The sequence below is a fragment of the Suncus etruscus genome, chromosome 11 (assembly GCF_024139225.1).
Source record: "Suncus etruscus isolate mSunEtr1 chromosome 11, mSunEtr1.pri.cur, whole genome shotgun sequence".
Taxonomy (NCBI): Eukaryota; Metazoa; Chordata; class Mammalia; order Eulipotyphla; family Soricidae; genus Suncus; species Suncus etruscus.
Window position 1 is genome coordinate 95,007,425 of NC_064858.1, and position 22,748 is coordinate 95,030,172.

The 22,748-nt window shown below is 39.4% G+C and overlaps 1 protein-coding gene across 1 annotated transcript in view; it reads left to right on the forward strand.

Annotated features, from left to right (window-relative positions):
* Positions 1-1,094: 1,094 nt before the first annotated feature.
* Positions 1,095-22,748, forward strand: part of HMGA2 (high mobility group AT-hook 2) — a 28,250-nt gene continuing 6,596 nt past the window's right edge. The window contains exons 1-3 of the mRNA XM_049783021.1: positions 1,095-1,205; positions 3,994-4,080; positions 15,221-15,271. Of these exons, the coding sequence (XP_049638978.1) occupies positions 1,095-1,205; positions 3,994-4,080; positions 15,221-15,271 (249 nt within the window). The remainder of the gene's footprint in view (positions 1,206-3,993; positions 4,081-15,220; positions 15,272-22,748) is intronic.

Sequence of the window (22,748 nt, forward strand, 5' to 3'; positions counted from 1 at the left end):
CGCAGTCGGGCTTCGAACACCGCCCCTGGCTGGTGGCCAGGCGCCTTGGCTCGGCTGTGCGCTTGGCCGGGGCCTCCCTCCCTCCTCCCACTCCCCCTTTTCCTCCTGAGCAGCCCCCTCCCCTTTATCCGCCCACGACTAGACGTGGGCACTCCCCCGCTCCTGCCCCGAGCACGCACGGGCACACAAACACACATACACACACACACACAAACACGCAATCCCCCCCCTGGAAGCCCAGGCAGGGCAGGCGCTCAGAGCACTTGCAGCCCCAGCCGTGCGCACTCAGTGTCGGACGCAGCCGCCAGTAGCCGGGTCCCCCCTCCGACTCTCCGGCTGCCGCTCGCTCCAGCTACCCCGAGGAGGCGCGGTACCCCCCACACCGCTCGCTGCTTGTCGGGGTGCTTCGTGGCGGCTCCTCGGATCGCGCCCGGAGCTCTCCGTCCTCCCTTGGGCTGCTTGCCGGCTTCCTTCCCTCTTCCCTCTATCCCAGTGCTATTTGTTTTTTTCTCTCTCCTTCGTCCTTTTCTTTATTTTTCTTCTTGCTTGCTCTGCGAGCGCGGAGCCGGGGCCCCTTGGGAGAGACGAGGAGAAGGAGGAAGAATTCTTTCCCTTGCCTAACTTTTCCAGGACCACTATCCATCCCCAAGACTCTCCATCTCTCCCTTTCTCTCCAAGCCGCTTCCCAAGTTCTCTCCCGGGGCGCGCACCCCTTAACCATCGCCTCCAAGCCACCGGGGCGCATCTCCAAACTTGCCACCTTCGTTTCCCCCCCCCCCCTCTTCTTTGGACTCGCCTTCTCTTCCTCCCGTCCCCGCCACCTCCACCTCCGGCACCCACCCGCCGCCGCCACCCGCAGCGAGCGCCTCCTTCTCTCCTCCTCCTCCTCCTCCTCCACCTCCTCCCCTCGCCTCTCTTTCTGGGGCGCATGGTGGCCGCGGCGGCCGCCTAAGTCGCAGGAGCCTCCGCAGCTCGCCTGGCCTCCGCCTCCTCCTCTTCCTCCTCCTCCTCCTGCAGCCCTCTCTCCCCCGTGTCCCCGAAAGGTGCCAGGGCGGATTCGGGGGCGGCCGAGACCAGCGGCGGCGGGAGGCAACATGAGCGCACGCGGGGAAGGCGCCGGGCAGCCGTCCACTTCGGCGCAGGGACAACCTGCCACCCCGACGCCCCAGAAGAGAGGACGCGGTCGACCCAGGAAGCTGCCGCAAGTCAGTATGCGGGGGGCCGGGGAGGGACCCTAAGCCCGCCCGCCCCGGTGCGCGGTGCCCGCTGCCCGTTGCCAGGGCGCACAGCCCGTAGCGCGGGACTCCGGCGCCGCGCGCGCTGCCCGCTGCCCGGGAGGGGACCCCGGGAGTCCCCCGCGCGCCCGTGCGCTGCTGAGTCCTGGGCACCGGCGCACCTCCAGGCAAAGAAGGGAGTTGGGGGGTCCAGGGCAGCGCGTCCTGGGGGCACTAGGGCTATTGTGCTCGGGCCCGAGTGGCGCGCTGTTTCCTCCGGAGGCTGCCCGGAGCGCTCGGGGCTGGATTCTTGGGGAGCTTTTCCAGCGGGGTTTGCAGAAAGCCAGGCGCTCTGGCGGGTCTGGGTCGAAGAGGCTGGAATCTTGGGGGGCCGGAGACTCTTTCTCCCGCCTACCCGGGCCGGGCTGCTGGCGGGCGGGGGGCCTGGCGCGCTGCAGCCGCCCCTTTGGCGCCCTCGCCAAATTCTCGGTGGCCCCGACACTCGCCTCGCGCCCTCCCGCCAAAGAAAGAAAGAAAGTCTGCCGGCTTTTCGCGGGGCTCTTGAAATGTTCTCGGGGCCACTGCGATGGCCCGGAGCTGGGGCTCCCCGCGAGCTGGCGTTCCCACGGGACGGGATTGAGTCGTTTGGACCAGCACGCGGTGGAGAGGAGTTCCCGAGAAGGGGACTCCGGTAGCTGGGTTTCCCCCCTGCAGGCTCCCCTGACCCTCTTCTGCCCTTAGGTACCGCGGCTCCGAACCTGCAGGCGTGCAACACGCTTCTGGACCAGCAACTGGGGGTCGGGAGTGGGGCGATGTGATCTAGGGGCTCCCAGACCCCGCGGAGCTGAGGGTTTTGTCTGCGGATGCAACCAATTAAGCGTGCAGCAGGCATTCACAGGGTTGAGCTCTGCGCCAAGGGCGCGCGCGTGTGTTTGGGGAGAAAGGGACTCTCTGCAGTATCTATGTGTGTATGTGTAAGGGATTTGGGGGGGGGGGGTCCTGCAATATCTCTGTGTGTGTATGTGGTGTAGGGGATGGGGGGAATCTTTGCAATATCCAAACTTACGCGGGCAGCAGGGTTTTAAGGGGGATTTGTCGAGTGACAGCATTTAAAGACCGTTTCCGCGGGCTTTAAAAACTTCTGGGGTTGCTTCGTCTTAAAATCATTTCCTTAGAGGCAAATAAGCCGATTCAAAAAATAAATAAACCTATAGTTCCAAAGCTGCCTGAGAGCAAGGTGGGGGCTTGAGGACAGTGTTTGCCAGCCTGCTGCGTTTTAGCAAAAGGCAGAGAGGGTTGTACCTTTTGAAAGCATCAAAGGAAACAAGCCAATCTAGTGGCCCCGAAGCTTTCCCGCTCGACCCGGGCGACACTTTGAACTGCGTTGGGATCTTGTTTTACACCTCCCAGGAAGTCCTTTCCCTCCCCCTTCGCCTCGGATCCCAGTCGCCACCCAGAGTTCTCAATCCACGGATTGCTTTCCATCTCCTCCCACCCCCCAAAATAACCGGAAAGAAATGACTTTGAGGCTGTACCTTTGAGTCCCGGCAGAGTCACAAAGAAAGAAAAAAAAATGTGTCTCCGATGTGTTGGTTCCGGATGTGCCCACTGGCGCTCCCAGCAGCTTCCAGGCGGCAAAACTACCCCCCCCCATTCCCCCAAAAGGATGCAAATTTGGATTGAGAACTTTCATGCGATTTAAGTTCATTAGTCTCGTTCAATCAACCGACATGGAATGAAATGTAAATGGATTCACGGGACAAATGTTTGGGATCTGGAATATTAATCATTTGCATTCTTCTCAAAACCACTTGAGTAAATTTACAACTTGGGCATCGGAGCCACTTGAAGCCATAAAGTTTTGCTAAATCTATTGATAGTTTCAATTTCTCCCCAGACTTCTTTCCATATCTGACTTCACACAGACACACACACACAGACACACACACACAGACACACACACACACACACACACACACACTCTTACCTTTTGGCTGTCTTCAGCTCACATAAAAATTTTCTGGAAAACCAAAAGATTTCAAAAGAATTTTATTTTTATCAGAAGATACTTAAATCTAGACTGGAGACTATGCCTGCCTCTCCAAAAGGAAATGGAGAATTGAAGCAATTATCTAGGTAATTCAAGCAAAACCTCCCACAACAGATTTACCATAATTATTTGGATTTTTAGGGGGAATTAGAGTTATTTTGAGTTGAAGAAATTAGATAATTGCTCCAATATTTCACTCAATGTGTTGACTGAGTCACAAATGACCTACAATGAAGAGAGACATGATTAAAAGCCATCTTTTCAATCTGAACGGTTGTGGAAATATTCTGATATCAACTTCAGGTTTCTGTTCATTTGAAACGATAGTATGATAGATAGTGGTATGTATATCAAATCTTTCTAGTCCTGTGAATTGTCAAATGCTTCACTAGGCAGATTTTAGACATTAAAATTTTCTTTCAAGAACAGCAACCTTGTCAGACTTTGTTACTTTAAATTTTATACATTAAAATTTTCTTGTACTTTTTTAAGGTTGAAATGGAAGCTAGTTTTCATATGTAAAAATAGTGCCCTATTTGAATCCTTTGAATAAAAAATATAATTGTTTCTCCTTTCGGTAAACTCTGGGCCATCATTATCTATTTTTGTGGGAACTGAATGTATTCCAACATTTCTGATGAGCTGGATATACAGTAAAATAGCTAAAGAGTTAGGGTCAACTTATTTCAGACATTGTTGCCACAATCGCATTTTTCCCCTCACAATTAGGAGCCAGCTGGTGAGCCTTCTCCTAAGCGACCCAGGGGGAGACCCAAAGGCAGCAAAAACAAGAGTCCCTCCAAAGCAGCTCAAAAGGTAAGATTTCTCATGTCAAACCTCCCAGGTTCCTCAACCACTTTCTATGACCTGCCTGTGATTTTCCCATTCCAAACCCACACTTGCACGTTCCAACTGGAGATCCCAACACTCATTCACTACAGTTAATGTGCTATTTCTAAGCAGATTCTCAGAATAAAATTTCCTCAAGAAAATATTTACTGTGTTTTTTAAACCACACAAATAATTTGAAACTGAAAGCTTTGGTGGGAGGGGTGGGAGGAGGTGAGGAGCATGGAACTGATAAATTGCTACCCTTGTGAAATAGTTAAAAACATCATAATTATAGATTTTGCCTGGTGGTAAAGGATTTGCCGTTTTCTTCAAAAGTAACAATGATTAATTTACTTGATTATTTTCCATGACTATTTGTAAAGCTAAATCATCTTATCAAAGTTAAGTGCTTTGCTAAATAGATGATAATTAAAGAAGTAAATCCAATTACTAGAAATATATGAAATTTACAGCTCTCAACATAATGATAAAGTGTACAGTTTGTTTTACTGTAAGCTTAAAGTATAATATACCTAATCTCAAAAAAAGCAGAACAGATCACACAGAGAAGCTTTCAATGGGACAGTGGAACTTTGTAAAACATATTTTGGACAATTTTAATATATATTTGGGGCAGGATAATATCCAATCAAATATAACTCTTTTTCTATCCTGTCAACTGTATTTGAGGTAGCAAGAAGAAATGTTTTAAATTCAATGCTCATGCAGAAATAAGGTGAGTATCAAGTTACTGTTATTAGTGTAATGAACCTGTGTTTTACTTAGAGTTTTGTAATTAGTTAAAAAGTGCTTCAAAACTAAGAAATACATGTGTATCTAACACTCCAGTAAGTCTGAACACCCCAGTTACATATTTGTTTGAAAAATCTGTATACTCATCTCTTTGGGTTTAGTGTTTTATGTGGCTTTCTTTTGCTTGTGGGCAGTATCATATGGTATAGTATTCATGTTGTAAGCTGCCATTCAGTTTATACATACATACAGTGTATACAACAGTGATACAGAATTAATTTTTTAGAGAGTATTAGTCTTGAACAGTATAGGAGCATGTTTTTAGTATATATAAATAAGAGCTTTCTCATACCCACCTGTGACACATTTAATCAATATAATCTGAAATAGTTGAAATTACTATCATTTAAAAGTGACAGTATATAATTTAATTCTCCTAATAAGAGTACTTCTGTTTGGTTTTTTTTTTTTTTAACCTGGTTTATCAAATTACAAGAGTCTTTGAGCCAGGTAGGTCAGTTGTTTAATTTTCCACAAATGTGTGATTTACCTGACTTAATTACTTAACTAAAATAACAAAGGAACATCTTGTTAGGTCACCAGTAAATATTTACACTATGATGTAATTGTTCATTGTAGTATCTTCCCGGATACAGCCTGTCTCCTCATAAATAAAATGTTGAAAATTAAGTTAAAACAGGAAAATGAATTATCATTCAGTTTTCACTTAGTACATCCTTTTCTGAATGAGTAAAGATCCATCACTTCTTCATTGTGAAAAGTTTATAACTGACAGAACTTTTATTGATTAAAATCTAGCTGAGACTTATACCTCATTTTTCACTTATTGCAAAATAACAAAATATTAGCTCTTTTCCCCGAAAGTGTTAATTTACCTTTAGTTACTTTGGTGATAAGCATTTACAAATGATCCTATTAGGCTTTTCATTTTTCTATTTTTCATGTTTATGCATATTTATAATTATAATTTATACATAAATATATGTATTATATAAATAATATATTATTTATACATTTATAATTTGTACATCATTACAACTTATAGAGCAGGGACTTTTTCAATAATTTTATCCAATTTTGTTATGAAAGTTCCCCTTCTAATCATTTTCCCATAGCATGATTGTTGTATTTCTTCAGGATAAATTACACTCATTTGAAGAAAATAGTAGTTTGCTAAATAATGAATGGCATTAATGAATTGCTTGTAGTATGTGTAAATTTAATGTATTTTCACTTATGAATTAGTTAAGTTTGCTACTATGCTATGCAAACAGGATTGTCAAAACAATTATTTTTTTCATCAAACGTAGTCTAAAAATCTAATTCATTGTTAGGATTTTGAAAAGCACTTATTTTAGAAAAGTTATGGTTTTTTTGTTCTATGTAAAATAAACAGTAGATGTCTGTAAAGTATTCTGTGATTAATAATTGAGTCTTCTGTAAATTGAGGCTCATCAACATGGAAAATACATAACAAAATTGGTAAGAATGTAATAGGACAGACCTCTAAAATTAGAGCAGATTGATAGGTACTGGAATCCTGATGCTGTGTGTTAAATTGCTTGATGCTGGAGTTTCTTCACTTGCTTAGTTTGTGTTTGGATTCAGTAAATGGCCTTAGGGTATTTGAAAACAAAGCTGCTTGTTGGAAAATTAGCAATGTGAAATTTGACAAAGCAAGAGGAATTTTGCAAGACCAAGTGGACAACTACTAAATTAGCAACCCCTTGAATTTTAGACCATGTTGAATATAAACTTGGTTTGTGTGCTATGTAAAACAAGCAGTTTTACAACCACAATTTGTTATGCCTGGAACTTTGGGAAGAGAAAATAATTACTCTTCAGTCTGCTTCTATTCCATTATAACAAATTCCCTTGAGTATTCCCATGGATGACTATTATGTGGTCATCCCTAAGAACTCCAACTAGAGTACTCAAAATTTGTCCCTGAATCAGGTATATTATTACATGATTTCTTGAATAAACAGGTTATCTGCATATGTGTGTGCTGAACCTTTAAAAAAAACTTTTTTAGCTAAATAACTGTAAACATCATCTTTTAATTTTCTTTTGGTTTTGTTTTTCTCTAATGTTTGATTGGGATAAAAATACTTTGAAATTCCACATTTGGAAAGAATATATAATCTCCTAATCTCATTTATGTTGGGAAGTTACTGGAAGAGTTATTGCTAATTTTCCAGTGTTTAAATACAAGTCCAATCCATCTGTGAATCTCAGACCAATTCATACTGTTACTTTAGGGAAAAAACAGTTCCTTCTGTTGAATTAAATTTTTGAATTATCTCTCTCTCTCCCCCTCCCTCCCTTCCTCCCTTCCTCTTTCATCCTTTCTCAGAAACAAACCCACAACATACCACATGCAAGGCAAGTGCTCTATAATTGAGCCATACCCCAACCCGAATTAAACTTTACAAGGAAATTGCATATTAAAGAGATGACAAGTGTGAGATAACCCAGAGAGTCATGATTGTTCTAGAACTTCTTTTGACCAGGTGTGATGACCAGACCTAAAAATGACAGAGTACAGAATGAAAATGTCACTGTGAATGTATATTCAAATAATGTATAGGATAAAAAACTGAATTTCTACCAGTACATAGAATGCCTGATAGAGGGGCGGTGGGGAAAAGAAAAAAAGAATGCCTGATAGAAACTAGATACTGTAAAGTCTAAATTGTACTCATTGGCTAGAAATATGGATTTTTTATAAATGCTGCAAATACTGATCATTTTAAAACACTATTTTAGGGTAAAGGAATATTAAGTTTTACTTATGTTGTAGCATCTATGGTGAAAGAGAACTTCTTTAGAATATATGTCTAACTTGGGGCTGGAGTGAAAGCACAGCACTAGGGCATTTGCCTTGCACTATGGCCGACTAGGGCCAACCCTAGTTTGATCCCTGGCATCCCATGTGATCCCCTGAGGCTGCCCGGAACAATTTCTAAGCACAGAGCCAGGAATAACCCCTGAGTGCTGCTGGGTGTGACCCAAAAACAACAAGAACAACAACAAAAAAGAATGTAAGTCTAGCTGAAAAGAATAATGGAAAGAAAGCATGACAGTAGGTAATTCAAGAAAAAAAAAAAGATTTTAGAAATTGCCGCATAATCTCAACCTGTGGTTTCTATATTACTAGAACAATTGTGTTCAGTTCCTCTAGGCTTTAATAGGTAACTAGTTTCTACTGGCTCTCATGTCACTATCTGAATATACATAGGAATTCAGTCAAGTAAAATGAAGCAAAGTTGCCTGCTTTCTGTGAGTTTTGAAATTTTACGGTGATTGACTTAAGCATTTATTTTTGATAAAAACATTATTTTTCCAAAGAAGACCAAGCCTTAATGCATCAAATTCTCTCTGCAATGCCTTTGAGCCATCACTGATTAGGTCTCAAATACAGTTCCAAATATAGAAGATTTTGAATTATTTCATGAAAAGACCCAGAGTCTAATTCTCTTTCTTTAAAATTCTTTCATTAGAAGCTCCTCAGTCCTTTAACTGACATCCATTCATCTTAAATCTCAGAGTCACAACAGATATTTTTGCTGAGGTGATGGAACACAGCTGTTAAGTCTTTTAAAGAATTGCATTGGAAGGAGGTGCATTGGAAGGAAGTGTATTTTTTAAAAGTAGGTAGACACTTTCTTGAAAGTAGCTGAAGAACATTTTAGGTCAAGTAAATCACTCAAACCTCATTTGCCTTGTTGACTTTCTTTCGAGCTGCCTTGGAATCACATAACTGGAAACACAATTAAGGGTAGAACACTTAATTGCACTGTCTTAGAGTCTTAACTTTCAGTTAGGAATCTACTGAAATAAATAAATGAACATTATTCTGCCAACCAGAAGAAAAAGTAATAAGCAGAGCACTGACAATAGCTTAGCTATTGCCTTAAAATACTAGTCAATTTGAAAGGCGTTGTCTAGTTAAATTAGGGAGGATTCTGTTTGCTCTTAGTTCTTCCAGATCTTAAAATCAGATTGGATTTCAGTTCCACTGCTCATGAAGGTGGACAAGTAGTTGAACTTCCCATTTGTGAAACAGGGAAAGTAATTTAAGAAAAATTATGCTCAGAAACCACTGTGGTGGGTCATAAAGATAGGACTGGAGGTCTGGTACTTCCCTTGCATTGGCTACCATCCTGGTTCCATTCGTAGCACCACATATGGTCCTCTGAGGACAGTCAGAAGTCAGAGACATGCACAGTGGTGTCACCTGAATACCACTGAATGTGGCCCAGATAATCAAAAAGAACCACTTTGCATACTTTAATCATCTATGTGGGACTCAATCTTATGATATATGAGAAAACTGATTCAGAGATATGAACTGTGATATGTCCAATGTTCAACTCTGGTAAATGATGACATATGCATTTACATTTCTATCTAACTTCAAAATTTCATCTCTTTGTATGGTTATGTACTGCCCAATATTTTATAAAATGTTTACTACAAAGTAGGTTTTGTTATTTCCTGTAAAGGAAATGCAGGTTGGAAGTCAAGGAAAAGTACTACAACCAGTAGTCACAGACTTTCACTCCCCAAACAAGCCATGTTGCTCTGCCTTTGGACATTTTTAACATTCACAAAGTATTACTTCCAAGTTCAGCTAGATGACTAGACTTTGAGGAGGGTTTGCTGGTCCTTGTGGTTTTTGGTCTCCATATGCAGCAGAGTTCTGGATGTCATGTGGTGACTAAACCCCATACTTTTTATATGTCGTGAACATGCTTCAACCTGATTCTTGCCGGTTATGCTTTGGGTTCTGGAGCCACTTCCAGGAAAAAATCTCACCAGGACTGGGCTTTGGAAATGTTTAGTAGGTGCTGATTAGACAGTGCTCAGAGACCACTAAGGTTCTCTACATGGCAGTTCTTGAAGCCATCCAGTGCAGAAGGGCTGGTGCATAAGCAGTACATACTTCGTCCTTTCCATTCAAGCAGATGTCCTTGGTTCCTAAAATTTGGCTTTCTTAATATTTTTAATAATATTTTTAAGAACTTGAAGTTCCAGAACTTAGAAAAAGAAGTAGCGACCAGAGAGATAGCATAGTGGGTAAAGGCTTGCCTTGCGATCAGTTAACCTAAGTTCAACCACTCGAATCCTGTATATGGTCCCCAGAGCACCAGTTGGTGTGATCCCTTATGGCAGAGCCAGGAGTACCCCAAGAGACATACAGAGAGAAATAAGTACATTTCTCATTTACTCTTACTTCCAAACCTCATAAATTTGTAAATAAACATTCATAAATATATAATTTTGAATCTAAATTTAAAAAATTAAGTATGGAAGATGACAATCAAGGAAGAAATAAAAGATATATATATTTGTAAATATACATAATATTTGAGTAGTGCTGCTGGATATGGTCTGAAGTTTTAGTTATTAGAATAGAGAATTTTTCCCCTTTCAGATCAATTACAGTGAGATGAAATTATATCTTAATCACACATGGGTTTGTAGCATAAAAACAAATTCTAGTCTGGCAAGAATAAATGAAATAAGCTTGCACAGAATATTCATATGCTAACATATTTATTTAAAACAAAAGCCCCTGAAATAATTTTTGTTCGTTTTTTTTTTTTGTTTTTCGGGCCACACCTTTTTGATGCTCAGGGGTTACTCCTGGCTAAGTGCTCAGAAATTGCCCCTGGCTTGTGGGGGGCCATATGGGACGCCGAGGGATCCAACCACGGTCCTTCCTTGGCTAGCACTTGCAAGGCAGACACCTTACCTCTAGTGCCACCTCGTCGCCTCCCACCCCTGAAATATTTTTGTCTTGTACTGAAAAGTATTCTTCTGAAGAGCATTTACTACGGGGGACAATGGTAAAGGTAGTGATTTTCATTCTATAAAACTCCTTGATCTATGTTGGTTCCCAAACTAAAACCCTAACTTGTTTTTCAGCCTTTGTGAAGTTTGATCAGAATGATTAAATAATATGCCTTTCAAAGACAATGAAAACCTTCCAGAATGATGATGACACACAGCACAACTAATGGACTTCTCCTAGATGCAGCCTCAGAAAAGGGTCTCAGTTTACATGTAATTCTGGTCTGAAGACCCAGGAGCAAGGTTGCTTTTAACAAGTTCTAGGGACAATTGCGATATTTTGCCCTTTCCTTCTTGGTGGCTTGAATTTTATTTCTGAATAGGCTTTTGTAAAGGAAATGCTTATTTAAAATTCTTCTTATTTGCAGGGCTTTCTCCCTTTGAGAGATTTGCTTTCTTTGGCTTTGAAATGCAGTGAGTGAAAACCCTTTTAGAAAACAACTCTCTATTCAGCATATTTTTGAAAGACTCAGATCACATCTTGGCCCCAGAAACCTAACAGCTGTCCTAAGAAAGTGTTGTGACACCCTTTACCTTTAAGGTCAACAGTCTTGTCTCAGTCCCATCTAATATTGCCAGGCCCATTCTAAAGGATTCCTATTTTCCATGTTGATGCCGTTGGCTCCTGAGTTAGCTGTGCAATTGTAAAGTTGAAGATCATATCAGACTCTGCATTTTTATGAGGGAGTTTTATACTCATTTAACTCACTATGTCCGAGCCAAAAAACTTCTTAAAAGTGTCATTTGAGGGTACAGAGTAATAATAGTATAGCAGCCAGGCACTTGCCTTGCACAGTTACCTGGGTATGATCCTTGGCAAAGCCTGTGGTCTTTGAGCCTTGATGAGAGTGATCTGAGTGCAGAGCCTGGAGTATGCTCTGAGTATCATCAGGTGTGACCCCAAAACAAAAACAAATAAAAGCTTTAGTCTAAAAGTGAAATGGCAAAAGGATCTGACACTGATTAAAAAAAAAAAAAAAAAAAACTTTCTAGGAGAATGGACAATCCTGAAGGGCTTCCTTTAAAAGTCCAGAGAGAGCAAACTCTAGGGACCAACTCCTTTATGATAGATAGGCATGACCTTCCCTCACAAAAAGGAGATCCATCTTCTCAACCATGAAATCAAAGGAAGGCTTTCAGAGTGCAGTTCCTTGTCAGCTAAAATAGCAGAGCCAGGAGCCAGAGCTATAGTACAGTGGATGAGCTTATGCCTTGCACATGGCCAGTCTGGTTTTGATCTTTGGCAGCCCATATGTTCCTCCAAGCACCACCAGAAGTGATCTCTGAGCACAGTCATGAGTTATCTCTGAGCACTGCCAGGTATGGCCCCCCAAACAAGAAATAAACAAAAGAGCATAATCTAAATTTTGAACTCTAATCTTTGAACTTAAGCTTTCCCAGGTAAGGTCTGTGTTCCATTCAGGATATATATATATATATATATATATATATATATATATATATATATATAAAAATATATATATATATATATATATATATATATATAAATATATATATATATCCATCCCTTCTGAGACACCTCTAAGGGGGAGAGGGTACTTCTGCTTTTCACTTAATATCTGCCCTTGGAACTGAGGGTAATATCACAAATGAATCTTGTGAAGCCATTTGGAGGTCAAAATGATGTAGAGTGCCCAAGTCTGTTGATAATTGGAGAGAGCCACAGGCCAACAGTTTGCCCTTTTTTCTGGAAAATTAAATCAGTGACATTTTTTATTCACTAACCTTATAGTGACAAAAGTAAACAAACTAAGGAAAGTTAACATTGTTAGGAAAGTAGGAGCTCAATTCTTAGAGCCCAAATCCCCATGCTGCCATTTGCCACCATTAGGTATGGCTTTGAGCTGTTTACTTCAATTATGTAAAACGTAACCTGCTATTCTAAAAGAATAGATATAAAAATACCTATATCTGTTTTTTAAATATACAATGATATTTATTACTGCCTAATGAAAAAGGCTGTTGTATTGATTAAAATAACTCATACTGCAGAACTAAGCTCAGTAGCTGGGATATTTTAAATGCTTAGATATTCTAATTGGGTTATTTCATGGAATTTATTAGATAACAATGAAAGATTAGGGAGATGTTTGGTAAAAAATATCTTGCCACTTCATTGTTTTGGGACTACTCCCAACAGTGCTCAGGATTTACTCCTGGTTTGGAGTTTAGGGGTCATTGTTGGCGAGCTCGGGAAACCATATGGGATGCTGGGGTTTGAGCCAGGACCAGCTTCATGCAAGGGAAAAGCCCTACCCTGATATACTATCTCTCTACTTCCAAATCTTGTGGGTTTTTTTTTTTGACTCTTGCTCTCATTTCTTTATCCATCTCTATGTCGCCTCCATCTGTTTCTATTAGGCATATATTTCTATCAGACATTAAATAGAGAAAACACAGTTGCAAAGTAGCTTTAATATCTTTGTAGTAAGAGCTCAGGTAACAAACAACAAAGTGCACTAATAGAAAGCAATTTATTTTGGATCAGTTTGCCTCTATTTTTATATTAGATAACCAAAGAAAGTCTTTTAGTGGAAGAATATGCTAAATATTTTTTATCCTGAAAAAATGTGGACATACATGTTTTGAGGGGCTATGCAATGGATGTGTTGGTATTTTGGGGTTTGGAACAGGAGATGATAAATTCAAAGAATTACTTTATAGATTATGTTAAAATTTGATTCAAAAAGAAAATAAATATGTAACAGGAAAATCTTCAAACTAAAGCATTCAATCAAATTCTTCATATAAAAAATATATACACGGGGCCGGGCGGTGGCGCTAAAGGTAAGGTGCCTGCCTTGCCTGCGCTAGCCTTGGATGGACTGCGGTTCGATCCCCCGGTTTCCCATATGGTCCCCCAAGCCAGGAGCGACTTCTGAGCGCATAGCCAGGAGTAACCCCTGAGCGTCACCGGGTGTGGCCCAAAAACAAAAACAAAAACAAACCAAAAAAAAAAAAAAAAAGAAATATATACACGTAAAAACTGATGAGTGTGAAATTAGTGTTAATAATGTACATTTTTATTATTATTTCAGTTCCTACTTTCCTTCTCAGAGATAAACATTGATGATTCCTGCCAACTTTTAGTCTTGTCTACACCTTTAGTGAATTTATTTACAGGAAATTGTTTTTGGCAAGAAATAGGAACTTAACTACATCTGCAAATGCTTGTTTGATTGATTTTGAATCCTTATGTATTTTACGGAAAGTGGGGGACATTGGGCCACACCCAGTGATGTTCAGGGCTCAATCCTGTCTCTGTGTTCAGAGATCATTTCTGCTGGGCTTGGGGAACCTTTTATGGTGCAAGGGATTGAAATCGGCCTGGGTAAGACAAGCTCCCCACTCTATTATCTCTTTGGGCCAACACCCTCATGTATTCTTAGAATGAGATTTGCTTTTGAATAACAATGTAGGTAGATGTGCTTTTAAATTTGTAAAATGATGCGTAACTTTAACTGCAGCACGGGAAAGTCTTCATTATTAAAGACTGCAGATTAAAGCAGAGAGATAGAACAGTGGGGAGGGTATTTGCCTTGCATATGCTAACCCAGGTTCGAATCCCTGGCACTCTTTATGTTTCTCAAAGTCCACTTAGGAGTGATTACTTAGCGCAGAGCCACATGTAAGCCCTGAGCACTGTTGAGAATGATCCCAAACTAAAAACAAGCAAATAAAAAGACTTGAGTTCCTCAAACGATAGGTTGTGATATCTATGGCAGTCATGTAGCTTTTTACAGATTTGTTTTAAATATGATATTGGTTATTTGCAACTGTCTGATTTGTTGTATCCTGTTTTATTTTATATAGCTATAGACTTAAGGTTGCATAAACATTTCCTAGACATAAAGGGATTGCACATGGAAACACTTTAAGAAACCATGTTTTGGGCCGGGAAGGTGGCGCTAGAGGTAAGGTGTCTGCCTTACAAGCGCTAGCCAAGGAACGGACCGTGGTTCGATCCCCCGGCGTCCCATATGGTCCCCCCAAGCCAGGGGCGATTTCTGAGCACATAGCCAGGAGTAACCCCTGAGCGTCAAACGGGTGTGGCCCAAAAACAAAAAAACAAAAACAAAAACAAAAACAAAAACAAAAAAAAAAAAGAAACCATGTTTTAAGAAACATTAATTTTCAAAAAATAGTTATTTATGTAATAATGGATGTAGTAATAAATTTTATAGTGCACACATATAAAAGCAGATTTATCACTTAAAAGCATTTTCATGCATTTCAGTGGAGACCACTCTGGAGCAGTGTTTAGGATCATTTTACATCACACAGTGAAAAATGGAGCTGAGAATCTAGTAAAAAATGGAAATTAAATTCAAAGGAGAAAGATATCATGAAGATAATTTCAATAGACATCTGCAAGCCAAAAATATCCCTTTTAAAAACTGTCCTTTGGTGCGATACTTATAAATAAATAAGGTGGGATAGAAGTGACATGATTTCCTTTTTAATTTGGCAGAAAGCAGAAGCCACTGGAGAAAAACGGCCAAGAGGCAGACCTAGGAAATGGGTAAGCAGTAAAAGAGAGTGATTTCTCTTATTTGTTTTTCAAATGAAATCGTTTTTATTGTGTCAATGACATGAATTTCTGGTTTAGCGAATCCTTGAAAGGGTTAAGGTAAGCAATACTGTATCACCATTCCTTACCATGGGGTTCCAGGACTTTCTGACTTAGAACTTTTTCCCTTCTGAGTGACCCCTTTTTCTTTCTCTTATCAACATGAAAAGGATCTCCATTCTCCCTTTCTACAGAGTAACAATGAGATGACTTGTTCAGTGGATTGGGTAACTAAGGTTAAAGGGTATTATAAAACCTTGGAAATTGATTACAAATAGTGATAAAATTTTGATGAAATGTATGAGATAATTTTTAAACAATTTCCCTTTCAATCCTTTCTTCCTTCCTTTTGTCCCTTCCTTCCCTCCTTTCCTCCCTCTGCCCACCCTTCCTTCCTTCCTTCCTTCCTTCCTTCCTTCCTTCCTTCCTTCCTTCCTTCCTTCCTTCCTTCCTTCCTTCCTTCCTTCCTTCCTTCCTTCCTTCCTTCCTCCATTCCTTTCCTTTTTCCTTTCTTTCCTCCATTCCTTTCCTTTTTCCTTCCCTTCCCTTCCCTTCCCTTCCCTTCCCTTTCCTTCCCTTCCCTTCTTCCTTCCTTCTTCCCTTCATTCCTTTCCCCCTTCTTAACTTCCTCTTTCTTAGATGGTTTGTGTTTGTTTTATTTCCAAGTTGACTTTGAAAAACCAGGTTTTCCTATTTGGATTTTGTTTTTCTTCCCTTACTAGTCAAACGGGCTTCTTGTAAGTGTACTTGACCCCATAGGAACACAGATCTTATATCTCTTTGAGGTTTGATTACTGAGCAATTTTGTTAATATTACCACTGAACCTAGTACCCATTTTCTTCTGGTCTGTCTTTTATACTGCCAGAGAAGAAAATTCTTAAAAATTAATAAAAAATTTTCATCAAAGATTATCAGCCTATAATTGTCCATATAGAATCTTTGGCTATCTATTTCTCTTCCTGGTGTTTCTTCATGCTCCATTAAAAAAATAGAAAAAAATATCTTTGTTGCAACGCTGTTATATTTTCCTTCCCAAAGGAAGTTTGCCCTTTCTGTTCTAGAATTCTACATCACTTTCTATTTATACTTTGGTGTTCTCTTGCATTTAATTCATTCATTTTGCCACCCCACCACACCCCCTTCAATATACGTTGGAATTAAATTACTTAGCACAAAGAAATGGGGATGTTCTTTAGCTTAACAACATCTTGGTATTATAGAGTGTTGAAGTAATAGTGTTTCATTCAATCTCTGGTCAATAAAAGAATGATTTCTAACAAGTTGGTGATGATTTATTTAGACCACATATCTCAGTTGGGGACCCGATGACCCTCTGTGGGTCCCCAGGACGTTCCAAGGGCCACAGGTGAAGATCATGTAAATGGGGTGGGGCACAGCATGAAACTAGGACTAGTCAGTAGGATGGGGTGGGGGTGGTAGGTGAGGGACACAGAAAGGAGGGTCAGGGTCAGAAGAAATTTAGACACATATCTATACTGTTGAATTAACTTGAATATTAATTTTAAGCCTGCCTCTCCTGTTCTGGAAAGCTCTGAACATTAGGAAATACTTTCATATGACCCCTGGTACCTTTCTCTCTATTTATTAGGAAAAATAATTGTTTTCACTTTTGCTTGTGATAGCCCTTCAAATATTTGAAAACAGTGAGCACATCATCTTTGTTTATTTTTTCCTAGTAGTTTTAATAGCTCTAATTCTTTCAATGTTTTCCAATAAAGTATTTGGGGGTGGGGGCTGGAAAGATAGTATAGGGGTTAAGGTGCTCTAACTGTAAACTTGGCTTAGATCTCTAGTACCACATACACATCTGAAGCACCACCAGGTTTGTCCCACCCTCAAATAAAAACATTCCTCTTCTTTTTTCACAATTTTAAAGTCTTTGAAATATGACACCAAGAATTATCTTTTCCAGATATGGGTTCCAGAATCTCTGCTTGTGGTTCTAATTATCTATTGCTACATGATCAACTTTGACAAACAGTAAAATTAGACAAAGCAATGCAAGCTTTTTAATAATGCTTATGGATTCTTCCATTCAGGACTATGAATTGGGTACGTTAGAAAGTGATCTGTGCTTCAGTGTGTCTTGGATTTCACCGAGGTATGACTCTAGAGTTTGAGGTGTAGAATCTAGAAGAATTACCACTCATGAGTCTGATTCTCTTTTGGGAGTAGTCTTAGAGTATCGGAGACACCCATATTCATTCTATGGCATTTTGGAGTCATATGCAATGATGCTCAGGATACTCCTGGCTCTGTGCTTAGGGGTTCTCTTCTCGTAATATTCCAGAGACCATATATGCTGCTGGGGATTAAACCAGGGTCAATCTTGTGCAAGATAAACAAGCACCTTACCATGTACTGTCTCTCTGAATTGAGGTCTAACAATTTCTAAGCATTGAGACTTATAGAAGAGAACCGGTACCACTGAAATAATCAAGAAAGGCCTGTACAAACATTATGATGGGTACATAACAGAAGATTAAGGAGCAGTTTGGATGGAGTGAATGTGGATAAATGACATGAAAGCTATACACTAAATTAAAGTAACCAATACAATTTCCATCAGGCATGGCCTTTCTTGTTATGCCCTTATCTCAGTTTGACTGAAATACTATTGACCTATTACATGAATTTTAAGGAACACAGCATGTTGATTTGACTTCATATACTTTGCAGAAACATTACCACAGTAGTACTAGTAAATACTAGCTTTACCTCACATAATTACCATCTTTTTCTTTTTTCACTTTACTTTTTTGTGGTAAGGATGTTTAAGATCTTAACAACCTACAAGTACAACATAATAAGATATTTAAACTATACCCAGTATGCTCTACATTAGATCGCCAGAACTTATGCATAACTGCAGATTTGTACTCTTTGACCAACATCTTCCTGCTTTCCACCCCTTCTGACTCCAGGAAACCACCATTAAAATGTCAGTTTCTCAGATTTTTAGCTTTTGAAAACTCCATATTTAAGTGATATGCTTGTAAATTAGGGTCTTTCTTTATATTACTTATTTTCATCATGCCCTCAGAGTTTATCCATGTTGTTGCAAATGATAGCATTTACTTCCCTTTTTTTGTGACTAAGTAGCATTCTGTTATGTGTCTAACATATGAGCCACATGCACATACATATGCTAACATGTATTTAAAACACTTTTATGTGTTTATCTTCTGTACATGAACACAGGTTATTTCTGGAATAAAGAAGCTATGTATATTTTTCTCCAGGGTCTCATGAGAGGTTCTAGATTTCAAGCATTGAACCTTCACAGTGAGCTCAGTATACCACTGAAATGTTTGCTTTTCTGAGAATAACTGAGATATTCTCATTGATTCTCCTCACTTTTCATTGGTACTGACTGTGACAATGGAAAATATTTTGCAGTGAATTGTTACATGTCTATGACTCGGTTCCAATTAAGAATAGCTCTGCTTAGAAGAGGAAATAAAAAGAGATTGCATATTTGTCTAGACTTTGCTTTCTTTTTGCTTGTGTATATAGATCTATCAGGTAGAACATGCATTCAGTTCTATGGCATTTTTGCTAGAAAGCTTGTAATAATTAAATCATTGCATTTTCCCATATGAAATGGTCTTATACTTTATAATAAGTTCAATTCTTCATCAATATCATTTTTTGATTTTTTTTGCTATGTTTGTATTTTTGGGCCACACCCGGTGATGCTTAGGGGTCACTCCTGACAATGCACTCAGAAATCGCCCCTGGCTTGGGGGATCATATGAGATGCCAGGGGATCGAACCGTGGTCTGTCCTAGGTTAGCGTGTGCAAGGCAAATGCTCTACCACCTGCGCCACCACTATGGCTCAGGATATATATATATATATATATACATACATACATATACATACATATTTTTTATTATTCTTTAACTGTACTCATCACTCTCTGTGGTGAGCTTCAGGACATGAGCTGGACCTTCCAGTTCTCCTCTCTTTAGTCTACAGGAGATATATTTTTGAGCTGACTAAATTTACTAGGCATACATGGTCTAAAGCCAAATTGCTCCCCCTTTATTTTCCTCTTCATTTTTTTGCTTGAAGGTACTTTTACGGGCCCGGAGAGATAGCACAGCGGTGTTTGCCGTGCAAGCAGCCGATTCAGGACCAAAGGTGGTTGGTTCGAATCCCGGTGTCCCATATGGTCCCCCGTGCCTGCCAGGAGCTATTTCTGAGCAGACAGCCAGGAGTAACCCCTGAGCATCGCTGGGTGTGGCCCAAAAACCAAATAAAAAAAAAAAAAAAAAAAAAAAAAAAAAGAAGGTACTTTTACTATAAGACATTTGCTTTTGGGGCCATAGATAGAGTACAAGGGATAAGGTGCCCAGCTCTTCCTCTGAGCATCCCTCTGTGCTGGATGCAGCCCCAGACCACCTCACTCAGGCACCATGGCAGCATACTTGGGGCTCACATATTTTACCTCTTTAGCTTGGTTGGCTGAAAGTTAGTAGGAAGGACTTCTGGGTAAAGAGCTTAAGGAAGAAGAGATGTGGGATCAATATGTTCTTCTGATCTTCCAGGTAGGAATTCAGGATTGTATATTGTAGATGTTCTGGTTTCAAATTCAGAACATCACTTGTGGCATCACTGTGGCATCCTGAGCAAGTTCTTTAACCATTTCAAAGTCCAGTTTTTCTCATCTTTATTTTGGGGGTGGCACAACTGTTGATGCTCAGGGGTTACTCCTAGCTATGTGTTCAGAAATCGCTGCTGGGTTGGGGGATCATATGGGATGTTGGGGGATCAAACCGTGGTCCATCCTGGGTCAGCCGCGTGCAAGGCAAATGCCCTACAGCTGGCCATTACTCCAGCCCCAGTTTTTCTCATCTTTAAAAAAGTGGCAAAACTATTACTTTTTGACACAGAATTGTGAGGATTAAATGATAGTATATTCAAATAACTAAATAAAAGCTCAATAAATGTTCAATAAATGTTAGAAATTATAATGGATTCCACTATATATATATTCCCATATATGCAGCCAATACTTAAACTCTAATTACTTAACTATCAATAGTTACACATGAAGAATAGACAGATGTCAAGCCAATCAACTTTAGTGTTATGAATATGTCTTTAATATATTTATTCAGGATATTAGTAATATATTATGTATTAGTATTTATTATGAATATATGTCTTTAATATATTTATGCAGGATATTGAGGTATTTTTTCCTTAGAATTTATAAACTTCTAATTGGAGAGATTTGGTGCCCTGTGTTTATCAATTTGATAGGTGGGATTTCTGTTCTTTGCCGTAGTATGTACAAAGATCTGCTTTTTTCAGAAACATTGAAGAATTTCATTCTTCCTGTCAACTAGAAACCAGGAACTAAATATTTGTCTTTCTCAGTTTTTGCCTATGAAAGAAACTTATGGGGCTGGAGAAGTAGTAGAGCAGGTAGGGCACTTGCCTTGTACGCAGCCCGTTCGGGTTCAATTCCTAACATCCCATATAGTCCCCCTAACACCACCAGGAGTCATTTCTGAGTGCAGAGCCAGGAGTAATCCCTAAACTTTCTGGGTATGTTTCAAAAACAAAGACAAAACCAAAACAAAAGAAAGGAACTTACCAGATTACTGGTTTAGTGATGAAAAATATTTGGGACTAGTTTTAGAACATGGAGCCAAAGCTCACAAACACAGTGAAGAGGTTATGAAGATAATAACCTCACTATGAAATGCTCCATTAGTGACGCAGCCAATGCTTCTGGAGGGAAAGAAGCAAGGGCCAGATCATAAAAATAAATCCATGTGAACCAGGGATGTTTTTAGGTATTTTGTTTTCAGACTAATTTTTACAGGAAAGGAAATTAGCAACAGAAGGGAAATTCTTCCCCTTATTAATTGATGGTTTTTAAAGAAAAAATTACTAGAGATACAGAGATTTATATAGAAATTGACTCAGAACCCAGATGCTCAAGCTTAACTTCAATTGGTCACCAGAAAATTTCTAACAAACCCCAGCTGTTTTCCTGGGTTGCTGATTCTCTTCAGTTGATAATGGGGAAATATACCATATAGAGTTAAAAATACAAATTTTCACTCCATCTTTTTTGAGGGATCAATTTTCTTTCTTCATTAAAGACCTTGTAAGCCTATGAAAGTTCTGTAAACCCATTTATTAATCAAGAATGAGGATTCTAGATAGACAACAGAGCTTTTAATTTTTCGAGTTTGTATTAATCTAGAAACTGAAATGACCATTTGAAATTCAGATGGGGGAACCAGATCAGAATAAAATCTACCACAACTTGACTGATGGAACCTCTTTGGATTCCTTCTAAAGATTCTAAGCTTTATTGTGTAGAGAAAACTGGAAATTTAATTTTGAAGTTAAAACATTAGGTTTTCATTTCCATTTTTACCCTCCAGATGTTTGTTAATTTTTTAACTTTTAAGCCATTTTGTAAATTTACACTTTGTTTAAACTGAAATATAATTTTGATGTTTAGAAAAGAATAGCCAATAATGCATATTGCAGATAATTGTAACTTTTTACTGGAGGCAGAGAGAAAGAAACGACTTTGATATAGCATCAAAAACTATCTGCTAATGGAGTGTGTGAAGGCAAAAATCATTTTTTTCTTGGAAACTTACAATAACATGCCGTAAAAAACAGGCGATATTCTCTCTAAAACACATGGGTTTTGGATATGTGGTCTGTAATTAAAACATACATTTTTGATGAATAAAATGTGTTCAAAATGGGTAAGTAATGTTTTCTATAACTATCTTTTCCTCTGCAGTATTTTATGATGAAATGAACTACTTTCTAAGGCCAAAAAGAACTCTGTGGAGATCAGTGACTTAAGCTTATTTTATTTTTAATACCTCATTGCTAAATTCACTAAAATAAAGATTATAAATTACAAAATCAAATGTGAAAGCATTGATCAATTATTTTCCGTAGACAAATAAAGGATTTACCCATTAACATTTGATTCAAATTTACTATCATTTTTGAGTAATAAAATGATCTATTAATTACCTATTAAATTTTAAAAGAGGGATTCATAACCTGCTCTGCTTGATCTTTCAGTTTGGCATGGTTTCTTCACTCAGATCCTGAGTGTCAGGATTATAAACACATTGATCTTAGGGTTTGCTCTCATGTGGTATTGGACAGTACCACAACCGCTGTGTGGTCTTATTAAACTGTAATCAAGAAAGAACATGTTTTGCCCCCACTTGTGGTTCAGTGGAAAATTATAGACAGAAGTTAATTCAGATACAGGCCCTGCTTTTCTCCACAAAATAATCAGACCAATAGAATCCTAGCCAAAGCAGTTGTCTCAATTTCACTCTAATTAGATGATAGGTTTAATGGAATTCAGTGACCATTTTATATGACAGTAAAATGTATTTAAGA